Source organism: Sebastes fasciatus, chromosome 14 (genome assembly GCF_043250625.1).
Source record: "Sebastes fasciatus isolate fSebFas1 chromosome 14, fSebFas1.pri, whole genome shotgun sequence".
NCBI classification, from domain to species: domain Eukaryota; kingdom Metazoa; phylum Chordata; class Actinopteri; order Perciformes; family Sebastidae; genus Sebastes; species Sebastes fasciatus.
In genome coordinates this window covers 25,147,697-25,168,313 of record NC_133808.1, presented here as the reverse complement: position 1 = coordinate 25,168,313, position 20,617 = coordinate 25,147,697, and the positions used below count along the sequence as shown (strand labels likewise).

Below are 20,617 nucleotides of genomic sequence, written 5' to 3'. Positions count from 1 at the left end.
TGCATACGCCGGTTTTCTACCAAGAAGTTCCTGGATTTTTTAATCCCGGGGTCTACTTTTAAAGGAACAAAAAGGTTCCTTCAGCCCATAGTTGTCTGCGTTTCCACCGAGGTCTAAAGACCTGCGAAGATTATTATAAATTAGTCCGCTGACGAATGAAAAAGCAACATGACGTGACGGGGGCTCATGGTGGTCGCAGGGTAAACACACTCTGCAGTTCAGTGAGCCCGTCTGTTTCATCTAAAAAGCACATTGAAAAAAGTAAACCTCAGGTTTTGTCTCACTGCGACGTTATTTACTGCTGCATAGTATTTACTGATGCACATTAGATGTAATGAATGAAATGCAGAGGAGTAAAATGAAACTAAGAGCATCTGTCTCCACAGTAAATCATCTGTTGAGCAATTGATGATAATTTATTCCTACTTTAGAACGCAACCGCCATGAAACAATCAGAAAATAACTTTTTATTCTCTCATTCGCAGCACCGTAGCACCGTCTCTCCCTCTTCTAACGTTACCGCTCGCCCTCGCGATCTCTCTCTCTCTTTTTCAACACCTTTCAGGAAAAAGGATAAAGAGCTAAAGACTTACTGTACAACAAGTATGAGAGCAGAAGGGGAAGAAGAAAATATTTCAATAAGGATAATTAGTTATTGTGTTGAAGAGCAAACGGCAGCAGACTAAGAGATGCGTCAGAAAAAAATATGATTTGCATATGTAGTTGTAAAAAGTATGAAGGGAGCTGTAATTAGCATTAATGCATGCATAGTAGTTGATCATGCAGAGTGAGATTGAAGGAAAAAGCATGGAAAATAGAACAAAGATGAAAAAAAATGAGTGTTTATTAATCAAAACAGTGTTGAAATTCAGCAGAAACAATGTGCCAAGGAAAAACTGGCAGAAAATATTACCAATATCAACATAAAGCTTCACAATGGGCTCATTTGATTCAATCAGAAATGGAGTTCTGCGTTACAGAAGAGGGTAAGAGAGAGCATTACTGAACAGGGAAGTGTATCATCTTTCAGATTATTCAGAAAAAGCCTTCAATTACATGTGGGGTTATTGTCTATAACAAGAAGCCTTCCTATATGCTGCTGAGCTGAGGCAAGCCTGTTGATTGGACCAAAAATGGAAAAATTAGAGGGAGCTGAAATCTGAAAACAAAAACTGGTGACGTAGTTGTGTGTCCGCCTGCCTGTCTCACTGCCTTGTTAGAACAATTAGTAAGGAACTGTTATTCATATAACTGGCCACTGACCTGCCAATCAACCAGTTTCATTGGCTGATAATACAGCGTTGTGATTGGCTCTTACCATCTCTCGGGGCAGGAACATGTCTTCCTGCCGTAGGACCACAAGACACACACTCTCTCCCTGTCGCGTGCTGCGCAGCATACACACCAACTCCTCTTGGCCCACACCTTTGATGTCCACACCGTTGACCTACACACACACACACAAAGTCAAAACAACACCATTAGTAGTATAACTATCATTTTTCCTTGCCCCTAAAAGGGCCTTTCTGAAACCACCCCCCACACTCTCGCCCTACCTACTTCCACTGCGCTTGCACGTTTGCATGGAGTATCACCATCTTAAGTGCCATCCCAAACCAATTAGCAGAGAGTGGAAGTTTATATAACTCTCCAACAGCGAGTCTACATCGATACCGACTTACTGGCCGCATCCAATAGCGTTTTTTGTTCCACAAATGTAAGATCTGTGCAACTACCTGTACAAATGCGGCATATCCCCTAGAATCTATATTTGCAAATTCCTGCTAAGCTCCTTCAATTTAAACAGGTACATATTTTAGTTTCTTGTTTATGCACCAAAACACCAAAGCAAATTCCTTGTATGTGACAACCTTCATGGCAATAAACCGGATTCTGGTTCAGATTTTTCTCCATGGGCTTATAGGCTATTTTTATGTGGAGTGAATGTAATGGGTCTGCCACCTCACTGCCCACACCGTTACTTATGAAGCTTATTATTAGTGCTGTGTATAACAGTTGCCGCTTGATACAAAACCATGGTTACGAAACAATACGACAGTTTCTGTTTCTGTCGGAGAGAGGGAAGTTCGTCCCTAAGCTTGCCGCTTTATTTATACCCTTCACCTTAAAGAAGGATGCTTCATTCTGCTGTGTGTGTGACTACAAACAGAGTTCACTCTTTCACAAAGTGGGAGTGGGGAAGATCCGGTGTGAGAAAGGCCCCTACACTACTAACCTCCTTATTCCTTATGTTCTTTTCAATGCATCACGTCTTTTGTAGTCTAATAAAATGCACAATGCTGTAACAACACAAGCATATGTCCATTTTTTTTAAATGACTGCATGAACAATATTAGTCAGCTGCCCTGTACTGTACCTCAAGTATGCGGTCTCCAGACTGCAGGCGTCCGTCTTTGACAGCGGCTCCACGTGCCAGAATGTTTTTGACTAGAATCGGACCGTGGCCGTGGACTGAAGAATCTCTGGTTACTACAGTAAAACCCAGACCTTCTGAACCTAGACACACAAATATACAAACACACACACAAAGAAATGTGATGGAGAATAGAGAGGTGAGGTACAATATTCAAACATAAGTAACACTCCTAGGCCATCTCCTATCTCCACACACAAATATCCTGTATAGCTGTTCACTCCCTGCATCTATATTTGACTTCCAGAGGCTTTGAGAGTAAAAAAAATGTCCTATCCATCCTCCCACACACACACACACATCCTAAACTACTCCTGAGAACTTCAACACGGTGTTGTTGACTCAGCTCCTGACTACATATTGTAAGAGTGATAACTTAAAGCCTTCGGAGATTGTGTGTGTGTGTGTGTGTGTCGCTTTAAACCCTTTAGCTATAGCTGGTGCTACAGTATCTGCAGGTGTGAAGGTTTTAGAAATGGGTTCAGGTGTGGGGCAGAGAGGAGGAGGAGAAGAAAACGAGGAAGAGACGAGGACGAGGTAAAAAGAGGAATGAGTGTAACACGGCGGAAACAGGGAGTGAATGTTCTGGAAAGAGACGTGATGAAGATTAAAATAGTGGAAAAACACGTGCACACACACAGAAACGAGTGTAAAGGCACTAACAAACATGCATGCATGTACAAAAAAGAAAGAGCACACACGAACAGAGAGACCAGTTGTGTGTTTTATAGACCTCATTTAGTCTGGTCTCTTTAGCAGAGCCGAGTCAGCAGTTTGGTCCAGTATGAATTCATATCAGCAGAAATGAACAGATCAATAAAGACTTAATAGACCCTGAAGAGAGGGAATCAGGAAGATGGAGAGAGGAAGGGCGAGAGGAAGGAGAGTCAGCCAGAGAACAGAGAAAGGAAGCTTTAGGGCCTGTGTCCATACATCGTTTTTTTTTCTCTGCGACAGTGTCTTTTTTCAATTGTTTCCAATGAGGAGAGAGCGTATGCAGACACCTAGAGAAAAAGCAGCGTATTTTTTTTATGAGCGCTCTTCCTCCGATTGGTGAGAAAACAATGTCAAACAAATAGATAGTAGCCAAAATAGGTAATAAAGAGCAAAGGGGTGATGTTAGTCTATCAAAAAACGGTGGTTAGAGTGGTGATATGATGTCAAGATATTGTTGAAACAAACAAAAAAAACGCTCAGAAAGCTTTTTCAACGACTTAGAGGAATATGCTCAATGGTGGGCGAACAGCAGGAGACATAAAGAGGGTTAATTATATACGTTCAGAAAATTACAGAGTGAATATGTGAAAAAAGCAAGAAAAGTGGAACAATATAAGGATAAAAAGAACAGATGTGACTCAAGAAACATTTTTTTAGTTCTACCAGAATCTGAGTGCTGATCTGATATATACAGTATTAACATTATGGCACCCTGTGGGCAATCCAAATGACTAAATAGTCTCCATTTGCACACCGAGAGAAAAGAATATGTTTCTTTCCTATGCAGATAACTGAACTTTTGAATATGTTGGAAATGACCAAAGTGAATTAAAAGGACAGGAGACCATTAAAGAACTGATAGGTGTGAGTCTTCTGAAATATTTCCACTCTGAATGCTGACCTGAGACCTTTTCTAAAAAGACACCTGACTGTATGAGTGAGGCTCTGTCCTGTAGCTAGGTGATCCTCACCTTTCTTTAGATCAATCCTCAGTCTTCGTCCTCCTCTCTTATTGGTCACCAAGCTGGAGAGGGCGGGACTTTTCTTAAGGAGGGGGCTCTCACTCCTCCCTTTGGGTGTCTGGGTGGAGAATGTGGAGCATTTAGATTTCACAGCAACAAGAGAAGATGCCCACAGCAGCTTCACAATTTATATGCCCCATTTGCACATTTGAATCGCCCCAAGTAATAGCCTATTACACACAAGTGACAACTTATAAGTCATTGTCAATGTCATCTACTTATTATGCATTGCTTATATAATTTAAAATGTTAAATGTAGACCAGGGCTTCTCAAAGTCTGGACCAAGGTCCGCATCCCGACCGAACGATCAAAAACAGAGCGTTAGTTCGTGCAACTAGCTTATATTGTATTAATTACATTAAGTGAGTTTTAAAAACTCAGAAAGTTCATAGTCAAGTCAAGAAATAACTTACACTGACAGCAGCTTCCATAGCAGCAGCTTCATCTGCCAATCGCAAGGCTGGATTCTCAGAGGGCTTAAACACAGGTTTGGCTTTGACAGGTGGAGGTGGCTCTTTGGTTTTGGCGATTCGGGGGCTGCTGTCGGGACCGGCACTGTTGACAAACAGCTGACCGATCAGACTCTTCTCAAAGCGCTCTCTGTTGGAGGAGGGAACCACTTCCAAGCGGACAACTGGGGAGCGCATTGCCTGACGGAACACTTCCTGGGCTCTGAGAGAGAAAATAGAAACAGAGAGAGGTGAGTGAGTGATTAGTGCAGAGGAAGAGAGGAAACAGGAGAGAAAGTTTTGCTCAACATGTGGGTGAAGTTTTAAGTACAGTTTGCATATATGTGTACTACATCATGCCTTTAATCACAATTACATACAGTGTGTATCAATCTCTGACAAGTAAAGTCATTATCAAGGGATATATAACTCCATTAAGAGAAAAATAATAAAAGACAAATTAAAAAAAAATCCAATTAATTGCTGATTATTATAAATGGGGTGTTCGTTTTTTTAAAAACTGTAATATACCGTAGCATATCTTTGGGTCGTATATCTTTACTAAGCTGATTTTAAGTGATTGTCAATTCCAAGACCGATGAGAATCGCTTTAACTAACAATTGTTTTCATTGGCAATTACTTTTGAAATTAATCCAGTTGATTATCTAGTCTCTTAAATGACAGATATAATAAAACAGTCAATAATTCCATTTTAAATTTACAATGATATGAAACATGGAAAAGTAGTAAATCTTTGTGTTTGACAGACTGGATCCCAGCCGACGACTTAAAGCAAGCAATGAAATTGATTGCACCGCAAGTGCTTATTCGTAATGTCTGATGTAATATATGTGTTTGTTTTGTTGTCTGGCTAAAATAATAAATAAATAAATAAATATGCCATTAAATGTTCCAAATATAATATTAAAAATAAATGTAATAATTAATTGATAAAATGTGACATGAATTGATATTTCTGTTTTAATTTGCATTTGAATGAATTATTTATTTACTCTTCCATTTAAATTTCCTTTTTATTTATTTATTTATTTGTATTCATTTATTTATTTTTGCATTTATTTTTATTTATTTTATATTTATTTTGAAATGTATGTATTTATTTGCCATGCCATGTCATGCCACGGTGATTTGTTAACTAAAGTTAATTATTCTAAGCTGCATTATACGATCTATCATCCATCTATTTCCATCTATTTTCCCACTTATCAGTGGTTACTTCTGCTGGGTCACTATGTCCGTCGCTGTGTATTTCTCTTCGTTGAGCAACAGGATGAACTGAAGGGAGGACAGAACACAGAACAATGACACCTGTACTGTACAGCTGGCCATTATAATCTCATGATCTATCAGAGAGATCACTGTGCACAGAATTAGTTTCTATCAGATTACGCTAAGTAAATTAGGGGGACCATTGTGTCAGAGGCAATCGGTACACACCATCATTCACCTCAGATAACCGACAGAGAAAATCCACTTTATTTACATTCTATTAGATTACGCTCCTATTATTTCCCGCCTAGATTATTATTAGATGCATAATGATCATAGAGTTACTGTAACTAGAGACTAGAAAGTCATGTATAAAGGATATGCATATTTTCATACATTAGATAAGCAATAATAATACTTTAAAAGCTTATATTAATATAACAGGAAGACTTACGGAGATAAATCTGGTAATAAAATGGCATTGTGGGGAAGTGTCCATCTTAATCAATCAATCAATGATGATCATATTTACTATGTATTATAAATATTGTCATTGTACTTTTTTTAGACTGAGGCTTCCAACTACAAGTCTGATACTGTATCTCTTTGAACTCTGCAATAGAAATGGTCCGACAGTGCCTACATCGGTATTTTTTTTATTATTTTGATGTCATTTATTATCTTCAAATGCTTCATATCCCTAAAATATGTACAACCTAAGCTACAAAGTTATATCAGTCAATAAACTAGAATAATTGATAAAAATATTGTGTCATAAATAAAAAAAATAAAAAAATCTGACGTTTTTTCATAACATTTTACTAAATAAACACACAAAACACATTGATCCTAAAGATTTCTAAATGTAGAAACATGAACAAAATATGTATTATTATATTATTTATTAATATTTAACACTCCATAAATTATTTGAACTATGCGCATTTTTTTTGTTTTTTAGATATGCTTATTTTTATGTGCAGATCGAGTGCAAAGGTGTTTTTATAGTTTCGCTACGTTCCGCAAGTAATATAAAGACAGAAGCCTTATTTAAAATAAAGAATTACTGCCCTAGGTATTATGATTTTTATTTTAGATTGATTTAAATAGGATCATGGAAACAATTATTTCAGGCCGCGGGGGAGGTCCGTTTTTAGAGGGTTAAGAGGTGGAGATAATAGAAACTCAACTGTATTTAATACACCAAACTCCATGAGCTGACAAACACATTAAGAAACAGATATGGTGCAAAACTGCAAAGGATTAATTCAAGTGTTAAACCCTCTTATACCTGTGTACCCCTTATACCTGCCAGTGATCAGAGTACTAAGTGACCCATTGATATTATTCTGCATGTCACTCCAAGAGCCAACTTCTGTGAATAATGCCTCGAGTAAGAATGGTTTCTAAGTGAGTGAGTGTGTGTGTGTTTGGGGATGGGTGGTCATCTCAGGATTTGCATACTGAAACCATTAAACACACCACAGGCTGTCTAAGCGAATGCTTATGTTGCGTCACACCTTGCTGAATGACACTTGTGGTGATTTCCATTGTAATAAGACCACAATACAGTACAATGAAGCTAGATGTGGAAGCTGTGTGTGTTCATGTGTGTACAGGGACCATTGTGCGCTGATGATATCATCATTGTTCCTGATTGGACAATGTGTGCAGGCACATTTGTGTAAAGGAGATATTCTAATCAAGCCGGCTACCTCAATTCAGCTGCCAAGCTGGGACAATGGAGGTGTGTGGACATGGCACTCATAGGGATCAGTGGACTTTCAGTGGCCTACTTACACATATTTCACTGGACCAAGCTGCACATCTCAATACACCTGCCATGACAGAACAATACTGGCAAGAGTGTATGTGTGTGTGTGTGTGTGTGTAAGATCACACTCAAACCTGTCAGTGTTAAGAGTGGCTCCGTCGATATCACATACAAGATTAAAGACTAGTTTGTTTTATAAATCTGCATATGGATGTCTTTAAAGTTGAGTGTGTACGGGTGAAAGACTGTGTGTGTGTGTTGTGTGTATATCTTTGAACAATAGGTGCGAACCCCTCGTGTGATAATCCATTTACCTACAGTACAGCATAAAAACCCTCTCATATAATCTCATTACCACAGTGAACGCTGGACAAGGACTATTGTGTGGACTGTATAGACATTGTAATGTGCTGTAATCATTGCAACATCCGCATCAGTCCTTGTAATCTGTGTGGCAGTTGTTTTTACAGGTGTGTCTTTTGTCATTTTAATGCTCTGTAATCATGTTACAATCATGTTAATGTACTTCTTTGCAGGTGCTCCAGTACGGTACGGTAAGCAAACCACTACTGTGAAACATCTGGCCTCCAATGAATCTTGAACAAATCTTTCCTTAGAGGAAACGAGCACACACACAAATGCTGGCTCTAACAGACACACACACACACACATAGATGAATTTGAAAGCAACGCTCTCCAAACATCTGCCAAGTGTCTTTTCTGCTGTTCTCTGTGATGGCGGTGCAACAGTGATATAAACCCTCTGACAATGGAGAGAGAAAACAAGACACACAGAGAAACAAGACACACAGAGGCAAAGACAGAAAAGACGGGCCAGGCCAGACTTCTAAAGGCTTAAGACATGAAATTCATCTACTCATATACACACTGAGAGCTCTGTTTTTCCCTTCAGGGACACAGCTTTTAATTTGCATTTGATCTACTTTTTAAAAAAAATTATATTTCTGGGAAATATATCGATATTATATTGATATCGTGATATGAGACTTAGATTTTGGATGTCGTAATGTGGCGTATAAGTGTTGTCTTTTCATGGTTTTAAAGGCTGCATTACAGTAATGTCATGTCATTTTCTGAACTTACCAGACTTTACTTACCAGAGTTCTAGCTGTTCTATTAATTGCGTACTATTAAACTCATCTCAGAGGCATCTTTTCACCTCCAAGACCCAACACACACACGCACAAACAGTGTTGCACTCACTGGCTGAATGTCTTGTCCATGAGGTCGGTGTTGTTGATCATGACGATGCACTCGTCCTCTTCAAACAAGCCCTCCTTCCTTGAGCGACTCTCCTCCTCCACTCCACGGATGTAGAGACCGAGAGACCTGTCAGGAGAGGGAGCGAGGAGCGGGAGGTAGGTTGAGGTATGTTCCCATTAAAACACATTGCACACATACGCAGTTAAGCACGCACACTTTCTTAGAGTGACTTTCAGAGTGTGTCCCTGATGTGTCTGATGGGGTAGCCCACTGAGACCGTCCATATGGCGTACTTAGACACCGCTATGTCAGATACACCCCTTAACTGTCTGTTCCTGTCTCGTTATGGATTTCTATCAGAGTAAGATAACATGACAGACAAGCACACATGTAATCAAGATATAACGGCGAGCAGACATGTAGATTAACACGTGATAAAGGGACACATTCAAATTTACAGGCAGCCAGTAAGATGGTAGACTGACATCTATTTCAGATCCCTCGGTCCCTCACACACAACCGCTGCCTCACCAAAAACACGTCTTAACAAAGCAGAGGTGATGACACCGACACTCTTAAGACTTCAGCTGCAAGAGGATGAAACTAGGTTAAGAGGTGAAAGGGATGACGGTAAACGGTGGAAAGAGATGGAGGAGGTGCCCGGGGAAAAGGGAGGAGAGGACAGGAACAAAAAGAAAGAGAGGGGAAAGAGCAGAGCGAGAGAGAGAGAGAGGAATTTAAGGAGGAGATTGGCAGGGTCAGGTGAGTCATGAAAACAGCCATAAAAGCTCATCCTGCTTTCCTTTAGGAAATCCCCATCCACTGTCTGACTGTCACACACCCAAAGAAAAGCCCTGCATAGCTCTGCAATTTTTCTTCCTTTTCTTCTTTTTTTTCCATTGTGTGTGTGTGTGTGTGTGTGTGTGTGTGGTTGTCATGTTTGTGCACGTTAGCACCAGGGTCCTGAATTCCTTACAAATGCAGAACAGGATTACGAGAATATAACTCTGGGACGTACTGTAGCGGGTAAACAGACAAGGCGTTTTGAGGTTAAAGGGCAGAATCAGTTACTAGGGCTGTCAATCGATTACAATATGTAATCCCGAAAAGGGAGAGGTGATCGTTCAAATCAACAAACCTCCTAAAGAAGTTAGTATAGATGCTGCAATCGCACCAATTATATCAGAACTGGAGAATATTTCTTCATTGAAAGGCACTAAAGGCTTTTCTCGATGGAAAAGATGTTTTCGCTCTTCTCCCGACTGGCTTCGGCAAGAGTTTGATTGACAGACGGTTCATCCAATCACCTGCCAAGTATTTTCTTTAAAGTGCCTGCCCTTTTCTAAACAGCTTCCAATGACGGCTTCTCAGATGGTTCTGTGTTACAAACCATCTGGCGCGTCAGGTTACATAATTAGGGCTTATATAGATGGGTATCTCTTTTGTGTGTATGCATGTGTTTATCTGCGCGCACACAACTCACCGTCCGCTGAGTGATGAGCTGTAAGGAACCACGTGGATTCCCAGAGGACTGTCCTCTCCCAGGATCTCCACTGTTCTAGTCAGGCTGCACACATGAACACACAAACACCACAAATATCAAATCAGTGGGAGAAAAACAATTTATGTAATATCAGTATACTAAAATACAATTCAGGTACAAGATGTTTCACAGTAAAATAAAGGGCAGCTTTGACTTCTGTTCTGTTTGCTGCCATCATACTTGCCAACCTTGAGACCTACAAAATAGGGAGGATTTCAAAACCAAAGCGGGGGGTCTGAGGGTCCTCCCCCAGAAAAATTTGAGTTTCAGAGACTTTATTTCCTGGTGACTTACAAAGAATGAAAATAACATAATAATAAGTACACTGCAACAGCATTCTTATGTTAAACTTTTATTTTTACCTTTAAATCTCAGGAAAGAAGACTGAATAATCCGCCCCTCTGGCATACACTTGACGTTTGAATCTAGAGAATAAACTAATATTAATAATACGTTTTTTATTAATGTTTTGCTCCTGCTTGAGTATTTCTTTCACTTAGTACTCTCCATTTCTCTCTACGTCTCTCATTCACTGAAGGCCCTTTCAGATACAATGCAACAACGACCCCACTGTGCTCCGAAACCCGTTATTTACAATGGCTTGCGCTGCGCCACGACAGCTTTTTGCTACGTCGAGCAAAGCCCAACTTCGGACGCTGCACGCTGTGATGTGCACAGAACTCAGTGGCGAGCGCAGCTCAAATACGAGCTCAAGCTGTGCTGTGTTGCGAGCAGCTCTCTTTCGCCGGGAAACGACATTTGGTGTAGGTCTATTGTCGTCCGGGTGGAAACTGTAGGGATCATACAGGCTGTACAATGCCAGAAAGAGGTTGAGATAATGAAAAGTAAAAAAAGCCGCGAGGAAACTGGGTGAGGGCAATCAAAAACGGGACTCTCCTGGGAAAATAGGGAAGGTTGGCAAGTATGGCTGCCAGATACACTCTGCATAATGATTACCCAACCAGGGACAAATCTGTGACACAAACATTAACTGCAAAACACACAATCGTGAGAACGTCTGATCAATCCTTCCTCATATGTACGGAACATAAAAACATGATGTAGAGACACATTGAGGAAGTGAGAAAAGGGACCATAACACAGAGAGGGCAAGGTCTCACACGCAAACACACGCCAGAATAAAAACACTCTGGAAAATGTGTGTTTGAGAAGTGCTATCCGAGATTGACACATCACTTTTCAAGTGCTAAGAATACTTTTTTTGTCAAGGAGTTAATCCCCGTCTGTGAACCCAGCCCTTAGAGAAGAGAACTCCGACACTCTATTCAAAGTCAACTGAACTGCAGACTGCTCTGTCTGTCTATCTGTCTGTGTGTGCTTATGTTCGTCAAAACTTTTATACTGTGCCATTCATCTCTATGGGTTTCTTCCTCTCTTTCAATCTCTCAATGTCTCGTTTGGATTATTCAAGTGTGTCTGCTTTACATTCTGTCTGTGTTTTAATGTGTGTGCGTGTTGAAGTCTTTGTTTGTTTGATTAGTTTATCTATCAGAGCGCAGCCATTAATCCTCCCCTGACCTTCTCCCTGCTCCCTGTGTGTGTTTTCTAAGTGAGTTTGTCTGAACTTAGTTTTGTGCTCTTTAGTTCTACACTCCTCTCTCTCTCTTTCTGTCTCTAACTCTGTCTGCTCTACACTCCTCTCTCTCTCTAGACCATCCATCCATCCCTAAACCCCCATGAACTGATAGCAGTGCAGATGCTGATAAACTCCAGAGAGAGAGAGGGTGGTTGATGATGGTGGGTGGCAACAGGGGAGAGATGCAAAGTGCAAACACAAGTTCTCCCTCTCTTTTTGTCTCTGCCTCTCGCTCTCTCACACACACACACACACACACACACACACACACACACACACACACACACAGACACACACACACACAGACACAAAAGCTAATGCTGCCTCATAGTCACTCAGCAACTTTGAGTTAATCCAGACAATAGGAAACAAGGGACTGCGAGAGAGAGAGGAAGTCCAGGGCAGAGGGAGGACAGATGGAAGAGGGAGAGTGAAAGTCAAGGATGGAGGGAGAAGAGAAAGAAAGAGGTTATTAGTAGGGATGAAATGAGAAAGGGATGAAAAATGGAGGCAGTGGAGGTAAAGAGAGCTTAGACTGAAATGTTGTTCCAATTCCATACTACATACTAATAATAAACATGTAGTACATGCAGTGTAGTGTCCACTTAAAACTGACAGCATGCATACTTCATGCAAAGCTGCTGACAGCTGCAGATGGAATTAATCTGCAGATGGTGGTGAATAATAATAATATAATTAATTTAACTCATTTTACAGAAAAAATATGTTTGCTTTGTTCTTGCTAGTTTTAATAGTTCTTTCATGTAAGCTAGTATTGGCCATGTTTCATGTTGTCTTGAGACAAAGACAAGCATTCACAAAAAGCTGATCAGTCATGTGAGTTAAATGTTTTCTGCGTCAGAATTTATTTGGCAGAGGCGTTTCCATATCCCATTCAGCGCATCAACTCTTTTCCGACAAAGGCAAAAAACACCTCAATTGGTAACCATGAATGTCTGTAACAAAATCGGTGTCATTCCATGACACCATGAATAGATGCTGAGATATTTCACTGGGCAACTGAAAAATTTGACCTACTGGTGGCGCTAGATGAAAAGTCAAGAGGATTCATGCTCTTGGGATCAAAAGGGATCAGTACAAAATGTCCTGTCAATTCATCCAATAGCTGTTGTGATATTTTAATCTGGACCAAAGTGGTGAACACACTCACCAACATCACCATCCCTGGATTCAAACCACTGGTTCAGCTAAAATGATATAGGGTAAATAGAAAAAAGGAAAGTGGAAGAAAAGATGAAATGCATAGAGAGAGAAGACTGAAGAAGAAAAGAGGAAAAGAGGGAGGGGGGAAGGGGGAAAGATGTATGAAGCGAGGGAGGTCTGGAAGCAAGATATAGTGAAATGAAGGGAGGAGGAGGCACTGAATTAATTAGACAATGCTAATGAATAGCATTAATATGAGAGGAAAAAATAACATCCACCGCTCCTCTATCCTTTCCTGTTGGTGTCTCTCCCTCTGATCTCTAACACTCCCACTAGAACACACACACACACACACACACACACACACACACACACACACACACACACAGACAGACAAGCACTTGAGATCCATTTGCGTTTCCTTTTTTATTTTTTGTGTGAGATGTTTGACAGGCTGCATCACTGCAAAAAATGAAGTGGGGGTGAGAGAGAGACAAAATGGGTGAGACTTGAGAAGAGAGAGAGAGAAAAAGAGAGAGAGAGAGAGAGAGAGAGAGAGAGAGAGCGCGATGAGAGAACAAGAGACGGAGAAAAAGAGCCAAACACACAGAGAGGGAGAGAAGCAGAGAGAGATGAAGAGAGCAGGTGTTCTCTTTATCCACCTGCCACTTCACTGATCCTCGCTATGAAAGAGGAGAAATAACAAAAAAGGAGGATGTGCATTACCAAACCACTCTCTTCCTCTCACTGCATTTCACCCTCTCAACCCTCTTCTTATTTGTCATCTCCCTTTCTCTCTCTCTCTCTCTCTCTCTCTCTCCCTCTCTCTCTCTCTCTCTCGCCTTTTCTCTCTCTAGGCTGGTCTTCAAAGTGCAGAGCGCCAGAGATGTAGGGAGTAAAGGGAACGCTAACCAGTGCAGATGTACAATATTGCTGAAGGTTAATGTATGCAAATACATGAATAAACACACCACAAAAGAAATTTAAAAAACACTCTAAATAATAGTTGATGAATGAATGAGTACAAAGCTTAATAATATGAATAATAATCACGTTTAGGTATACTATGTTAATTGCCCTATGTAAAAAGTGAGAGTATATTGAGATATCTTATGTTCTGTTGTGTTAATAGAAATGTTCGGTCCAAAATTAACCAGCCGTTTCCTAAAAATTGCATTCCATACAACGAAACTGCATTGTGAAATATGTTTCAAGGGAAACGGATTTTGTCACGGATTATGTTTGTTTTTGATATTCCGTTCCATTATTGTAATGATATTCGGCGTAGGGGAGAGGTTGGGGTGGTAGATGGGTCAAACAAACACAGGACTTTCACCCAGGAGGCCGCTGTTCGTGTCCCGTATGAAACTAAAAGTCGACATTCACTTATTTGAATTTACATCCATACATTAATAACTAGGGCTGTCAAAGTTAACACGATAATAACGTGTTAACGCAAATAATTTTTAACGCCATTCATTTCTTGAACACATTAACACAACTTGTGATTTTTAGGGTTGTAGTGGGCTCAGTTTTAAAGCTGGAGTGAAGATGCTGGCATCATATGAAACTACAAAAACTAATGAATCTATTGGTACGTGAATGAGGCTAAATAACGCTCCAAACTTGCATGGACAAGTTTGACCTCAAGATATGTGAATGAAAATGGGTTCTATGGGTACCCACGAGTCTCCCCTTTACAGACATGCCTACTTTATGATAATCACATGCAGTTTGGGTCAAGTCATAGTCAAGTCAGCTGTTGTTGCCTGTTGGGCTTGAGTTTGCCATGTTATGATTTGAGCATATTTTTTATGTTAAATGCAGTACCTGTGATGGTTTCTGGACAATATTTGTCATTGTTTTGTGTTGTTAATTAATTTTCAATAATAAATATATATCTACATTTGCATAAAGCAAGCATATTTGACCACTCACATGTTGATAAGAGTATTAAATAAATTTTAAAATGTAGGGTACATTTTGAACAGATAAAAGATGCATGATTAACTATGGACAATCATGTGATTAATCGCTATTAAATATTTTAATGGATGACAGCCCTATTAATAACATACCAAATGTTTTTTTTTACTAAACCTAACCAAGTAGGTTTTGTTGCGTTTTTTTGTTTTGTTTCAATTTACTTTAACTACGTGTTTAAAAAAGTTTAAAACTGCTTCTGTAATCCGGGAGAAAATATGTTTTCCCTCGAGACGTAATTGAGAATGCAGTTTAGTTATATGGGAACGTAATTTTGTAGGAGACAGGGTTTGAAAATAACATTAATAAACTCTGTTAACGCTGGAAAACCCCCTTTCACAACCAGTTTGTCTTGTGCATCCAGTGAAACCAATTTACCTTTTCACCTCCTAGCTTCTAAAACACCTCCAACACATTGGGCCTTATTTCACAAAGAAATATAGTGTGATGGCAACGCTATTTCAATAAACCAATTTACAGTAAATCTGTTTCCCTGTATAAAAAGCACATTTTGATTCAAAGGTAATGAGTTTTCTGGTGACCGTGCTGTGCGGTTAAAATTATGATGAGCCATTACTGTTTTTATAGGGTGTAGCTTCGCACTCAAAGGCGCACACACGCACGCATGCACACAAACACACATGCGGGGAGGTGAATAGAAACATACACAACAGCAGAGACTTCTATACAGCCACCCACACACATTCATTCATTTAACGTATGCTTTGCTGTTCCAATATTTATGGCTGCATTCCTCTACTCATTTTGGACTTTTTTTTGCAATTTCAAGGATCGTTTCCCCGGCGACCACAAAAACCATTACATCACTTTTACATTACTCACAGCTGAGAGTGTGTGAACATGAGATGATGTGTGCAAAAAAAAAGTTCTTGAGAAAATGAAACAAATGTGTGCGTCTTGAATAATGACCTTTACATCTACTGCATTGAATTGTAGAGCACCATACTGCGTGATAAAACTAAATTAAAAACAATATTTCTCTGATTCACTTCCATTCAGACGTTCACATTAAGCTATTTTAATCAGAATTTGTTTCTCATTAATTCAGGTGACAGGGTTGTGCGTCACAGGAACTCAACGTCGTAATTCATCCGGACATAACTCAACAGAAAGACGAGATAAACTCAGTTATTGCCCAGACCTTGCGTGGAGAGCGCCCGTTATGTAGTGTACAATGAATATGAGCGTATACACGAGTATGTGAGTGTGATCTAATCTGTCTGTGCTCTGTGGTTGCCGCTAGTTGCTATGGAGAGAGGCTGAGGTCAGACATTATTCTCTCCACTCAGCTCTCTCATAAGTCTTCCTCCCTACAGGTTAACTACATATTATTTTGTTGTAGTATCTGTGAGTTAACTGTGGATTAGTTTCACGCCCATACTGACCTGTTCAAAAACACAGAGAAATACACTTTCCATTAACAAGAGGTCAATGTTGTCAGACGGAGCGGCACATTGATCAATGACGTAACAGACATTTTCTCAAATTTACAACCGACCCTTTCACTGTTTCGTATTAGTCATGCTCCTGCAAAGACTGGCCTCAGTTTGGTTGTGTGGACACATTGGTTTTGTTTGTTTATTGGAGAATAAGTCTGTTTCTATTCGGTCTTTGAATAGAAATTTAAATTATATTTAGTTATTTCCACTTATGCCAGGGCCACTAATGGAAAAATATGTGGGTTGGGATGCAATGCTTTTGGGGTCACATCATAATTATCATTATTATTATTTTTCAACATTTATTCTGTGACATGGTTAGACATCACGACAGAGTCCAGCAGGGGGAAAAAACAACTAGCACAATTAGAAATGTTATAAACAAATCAGCATTTTCTCCACTTATTGGTAAGTTTAAAAAAAAAAAAAGTGTACATTAAAAATAATTCTGCACAATTACATTACATACTACAAGGCTACTTTCTTATTCACCCTCAATATTTAAGTTAGTTGCATACAAATGTGATGGGTGATTGTGGGGAACATTTATTTACTTCCACATTGTGTGAGTGCAAAAGAAAAAATAACAACGGAGGGAAAAAATTGAATTCCTCTAAAGGGATTAATAAAGTAGTCTTAATTTGGTTTAGAAAAGACGCCTCAGTTTTATTACATTATTCTCAGGCACAGACTGACAGAATCAAATTATTACTTTTTTAATGAAATATAATATTAGGCAAAAGAAAGAAATTAAACAGCAAATGCCACATATTTAATGAAAGGGTGTGTCATATTATCCACCGTGAGAAGTGAGGCTAAATACTGGAGGACAAATGAACAGTAATGTAGAGGGGGTGTCTTGAGCTAAACTAGGACTACGCTAACATGGAAAATGGAATATTGACCTCTTACTCAACAGTAGATGTCACATAGCAGTGGTGTACATCATCTGAAAGCTGGGAACCTGGAGATTAATTTGAGATGCAGCTCAGCACTGTGTGTCAAGTTGTTCTAGTCATAAATCAGAAATAAAAATTAATTAACTAATGAATTAATTTAAATAAATTGTGAAAGTATTTAAGGTTTTAGAACATGATGATATAAATTTGTGATGTTGTTGCAGCAATTTTTGGGTTGATGCCATTTGTTACACAAATTTGGTGCTAAATTTAACCATTTATTACTACTGGAGAATTGATAAAAATGATCAATAATCCCTCCAAAAATACCACATTAAGACACCAAGACCTTGAGGAACACCGTAGAAAAAGCCATGCTGTGATTTAGCATCAAAAACTTTTGACATTTGGGGATTTCTGCAAGAATTGCATTTTTCTGCAATTGGATGGCGAGCTCTTCCGTTCGGGAAACTGCTCAGAAACCCCCTTATTGTTAATCTAGCTAGGAAAGCCATCCATCCTCTGAATGCTCTAGGTCTCTAGTTTGAGGTTGTAAAGTTTCATGAGGCTGTGATTATCCTAGATTATCCTAATAGTGTATTACATGTATGGTAACTATCTGTTCTCACTCTGTGTAAGAATGTGTGAGCCTGTAGCCCCAAACACACTCACACACACACACACTTACAAGGCCCACAGGAGACACGGGGCATTCTGCAGCACCCCTACCACTTCATTAAGCAGCCCTCATTAGTGTATGCATATGTGTTTTCTGTGTTCAGATGCATCTGCCTGAAAAAACAGTTGCAAGTGTGTTTGTAGCTGTTTGTTTTTAAGACCATGTGTGTATGGCAGTCTACACATATCTGTGTGAATGTGTGTGTGTGTGTGTGTGAGTGTGTGTGTGTGTGTGTGTGTGTGTGTGTGTGACCCTGACCCTGTTTTTTTGCAGTCTTTTGTAGTGAGCTAATGATGGGGCTCCTTTACACTAACTATATCTGTACAGGGCCTTGATCTGGATTAGGATACAGCTTTAATGAAGGGAAAGTAGGACACAAGCACACACATTAAACATCTATAAACATGAACGTAGACAAGCACGCACATGCAAAAAAGCTCTCCTCACAATTACATAACATAAATAGGAGTGCAGTAGAAGAGTTACAAACACACACTGACCTGCCATTGAAGGTGTGTTTGCCTTGGGGTCGGTCTACCCCTGCTGGCCTCTCCACAGCGGGACTGGCTGCCTGCAGAGAAAACACACTTCCTGTTAGTCAGTGCGAGACAGTAAGAAGAGCAGAAAAAAGCTCCAACAGCGCATTCAATCTGTCTGAAAGTCGATACTTCACGGTTGGACAAAGGAGAAAAAAAAAGAGCGATAACGTGAATTCTAAGAGACATGTGGATGGATTAACTAATAAACCTCTTAAATAAAAATAAAGCTGTTAATGAGTGACATTAAGGATCCCCTCCCGTGTTTTGATTTCCAATATGAAAGCCTTGAGCTCAACAAGTAAGTCTTTGCCATTTTGAAAGACAGGAGAACACATAAAAGGGAATGAATGAATTGATTGAGTGAAGTGATGAGTGAAGGAGCTGCTAAATTGATGGATGGATGATGTACAAATAGCAATTAATATGTGAAGGCAAGAAGACAGTGTTGCCAAGCAGTAATAAATAACACTGTCACTTGGCATGGCAACCGAGAGAAATGAAGAGAGAGAGGTGTGAGAAAGACGAGTGTAAATGTGAGCCAAGGGAGCCGTAATAATCACTTAATACAATGACATAGGGTGTGTGTGTGTGTGTGTGTGTTATTGTTAGAGACTCAGAGAGGTGAGCTCCACAGGGACGAGGTTACATGCTTAACGGTATAGAGATGATGAATCATCTAATACTCAACATGTGACAGTATCTGTGAGCTTTTGCAGCAACCCATCACTGCTACATATGTTTGTGATTCCACGGAGTTAACACTGTATCATGAATATATCTCTAGAGTTTAATGCAACCAGACACAGACCTGCAACAAATCACACCTCTGTGAAGAGTAGAACACTTTTTGACATTTAGCTTATAATGCTTTCCAGTTTTTAGACACTGTGAAGGAGAAGCATTGATTTAATTGCTCTATAGGGACTCAACGTTGTGATGTCACCCCGAGGCCAGATGCTTTTCTGCTAGCTTCTGTTTTTCAAAGCAAAATCATTGAGGTTTATCTATTTGTAAAATGTGTTCCTGAGGTTAATTATCCATATTCCAAGATAAATAAGAATCATTTAGGATTAGAAATTGAAACCGTCATGATTTTTCCAAAGATAAACAATTACTTATTTAGCAAACAAAAAACTAACCCTATGTTGAAATTTTACCGGCACGTGGCAGAAATAATGCGTCATCATGTTGATTTCTCCCATACTGTATTCATGACATCCTTCAATGCTCTCCTGTAATGTCATCTTTCCTACTTATTAATCTGTAATTGCTTTAGTCTCAAAAATGTCTAAGCCGTCTGGCCCTCTCTGTCCTGCTAAGGTCACAACCATGTCAGGATTCGACGCGGCCACTCAACTCGCTGGTGACGTACAGTCTACGGTTCGACAGGGAAAGAGAAGCGCACTAACATCAGTGTTTTTGAAGAAGCAAACATTGACAGCATTGCCACCACCATCATTAAACACCAGATGAGATGGACAGGCCATGTGATACAAATGCCAGGTCCTTTACTCAGAACTGGCCAAATGCTGGCCAACGATCACCTGGAGGTCAGAGAAGGCCTTTCAAGGACGACATCAGGATCAACGTCAACACATTCCACATAAACAGCTCTAACTGGGAAGACCTCGGGGCAGTGGTGGTCTAAAGGTTAGAGAAGCGAGCCTGTGACCCTTGAGCAAGGCCCTTAACCCCAACAGCTGCTCACTGGCCAACAGATCAGGTTGTGGTTATACTGGGCAGCTTCCAGGTGTGAATGTGATCAGGACATTCCTGAAAAAGAGAGCATTGCTCTCAGTGAACCTCCTCTGAATAAATAAAGGTGACAAAAAACTTGCAAAACAGAACCGCATGGAGAAACAGTGAAACAGTTGACATGAAGGAGCCAAACTCCATGAATA

General features: G+C 39.8%; 1 protein-coding gene across 6 annotated transcripts in view; it reads right to left on the bottom strand.

Moving 5' to 3' along the window:
* Positions 1-20,617, bottom strand: part of LOC141781716 (partitioning defective 3 homolog B-like) — a 242,277-nt gene that overhangs the window by 158,212 nt on the left and 63,448 nt on the right. For all 6 annotated transcript variants that reach the window (XM_074657501.1, XM_074657502.1, XM_074657499.1 and 3 more), the window contains 7 exons: positions 18,678-18,748; positions 10,336-10,419; positions 8,853-8,978; positions 4,588-4,846; positions 4,123-4,231; positions 2,378-2,517; positions 1,319-1,447 (listed from right to left, as the gene is read on the bottom strand). In XM_074657501.1, coding sequence (XP_074513602.1) covers positions 1,319-1,447; positions 2,378-2,517; positions 4,123-4,231; positions 4,588-4,846; positions 8,853-8,978; positions 10,336-10,419; positions 18,678-18,748 — 918 coding nt within the window. The remainder of the gene's footprint in view (positions 1-1,318; positions 1,448-2,377; positions 2,518-4,122; positions 4,232-4,587; positions 4,847-8,852; positions 8,979-10,335; positions 10,420-18,677; positions 18,749-20,617) is intronic.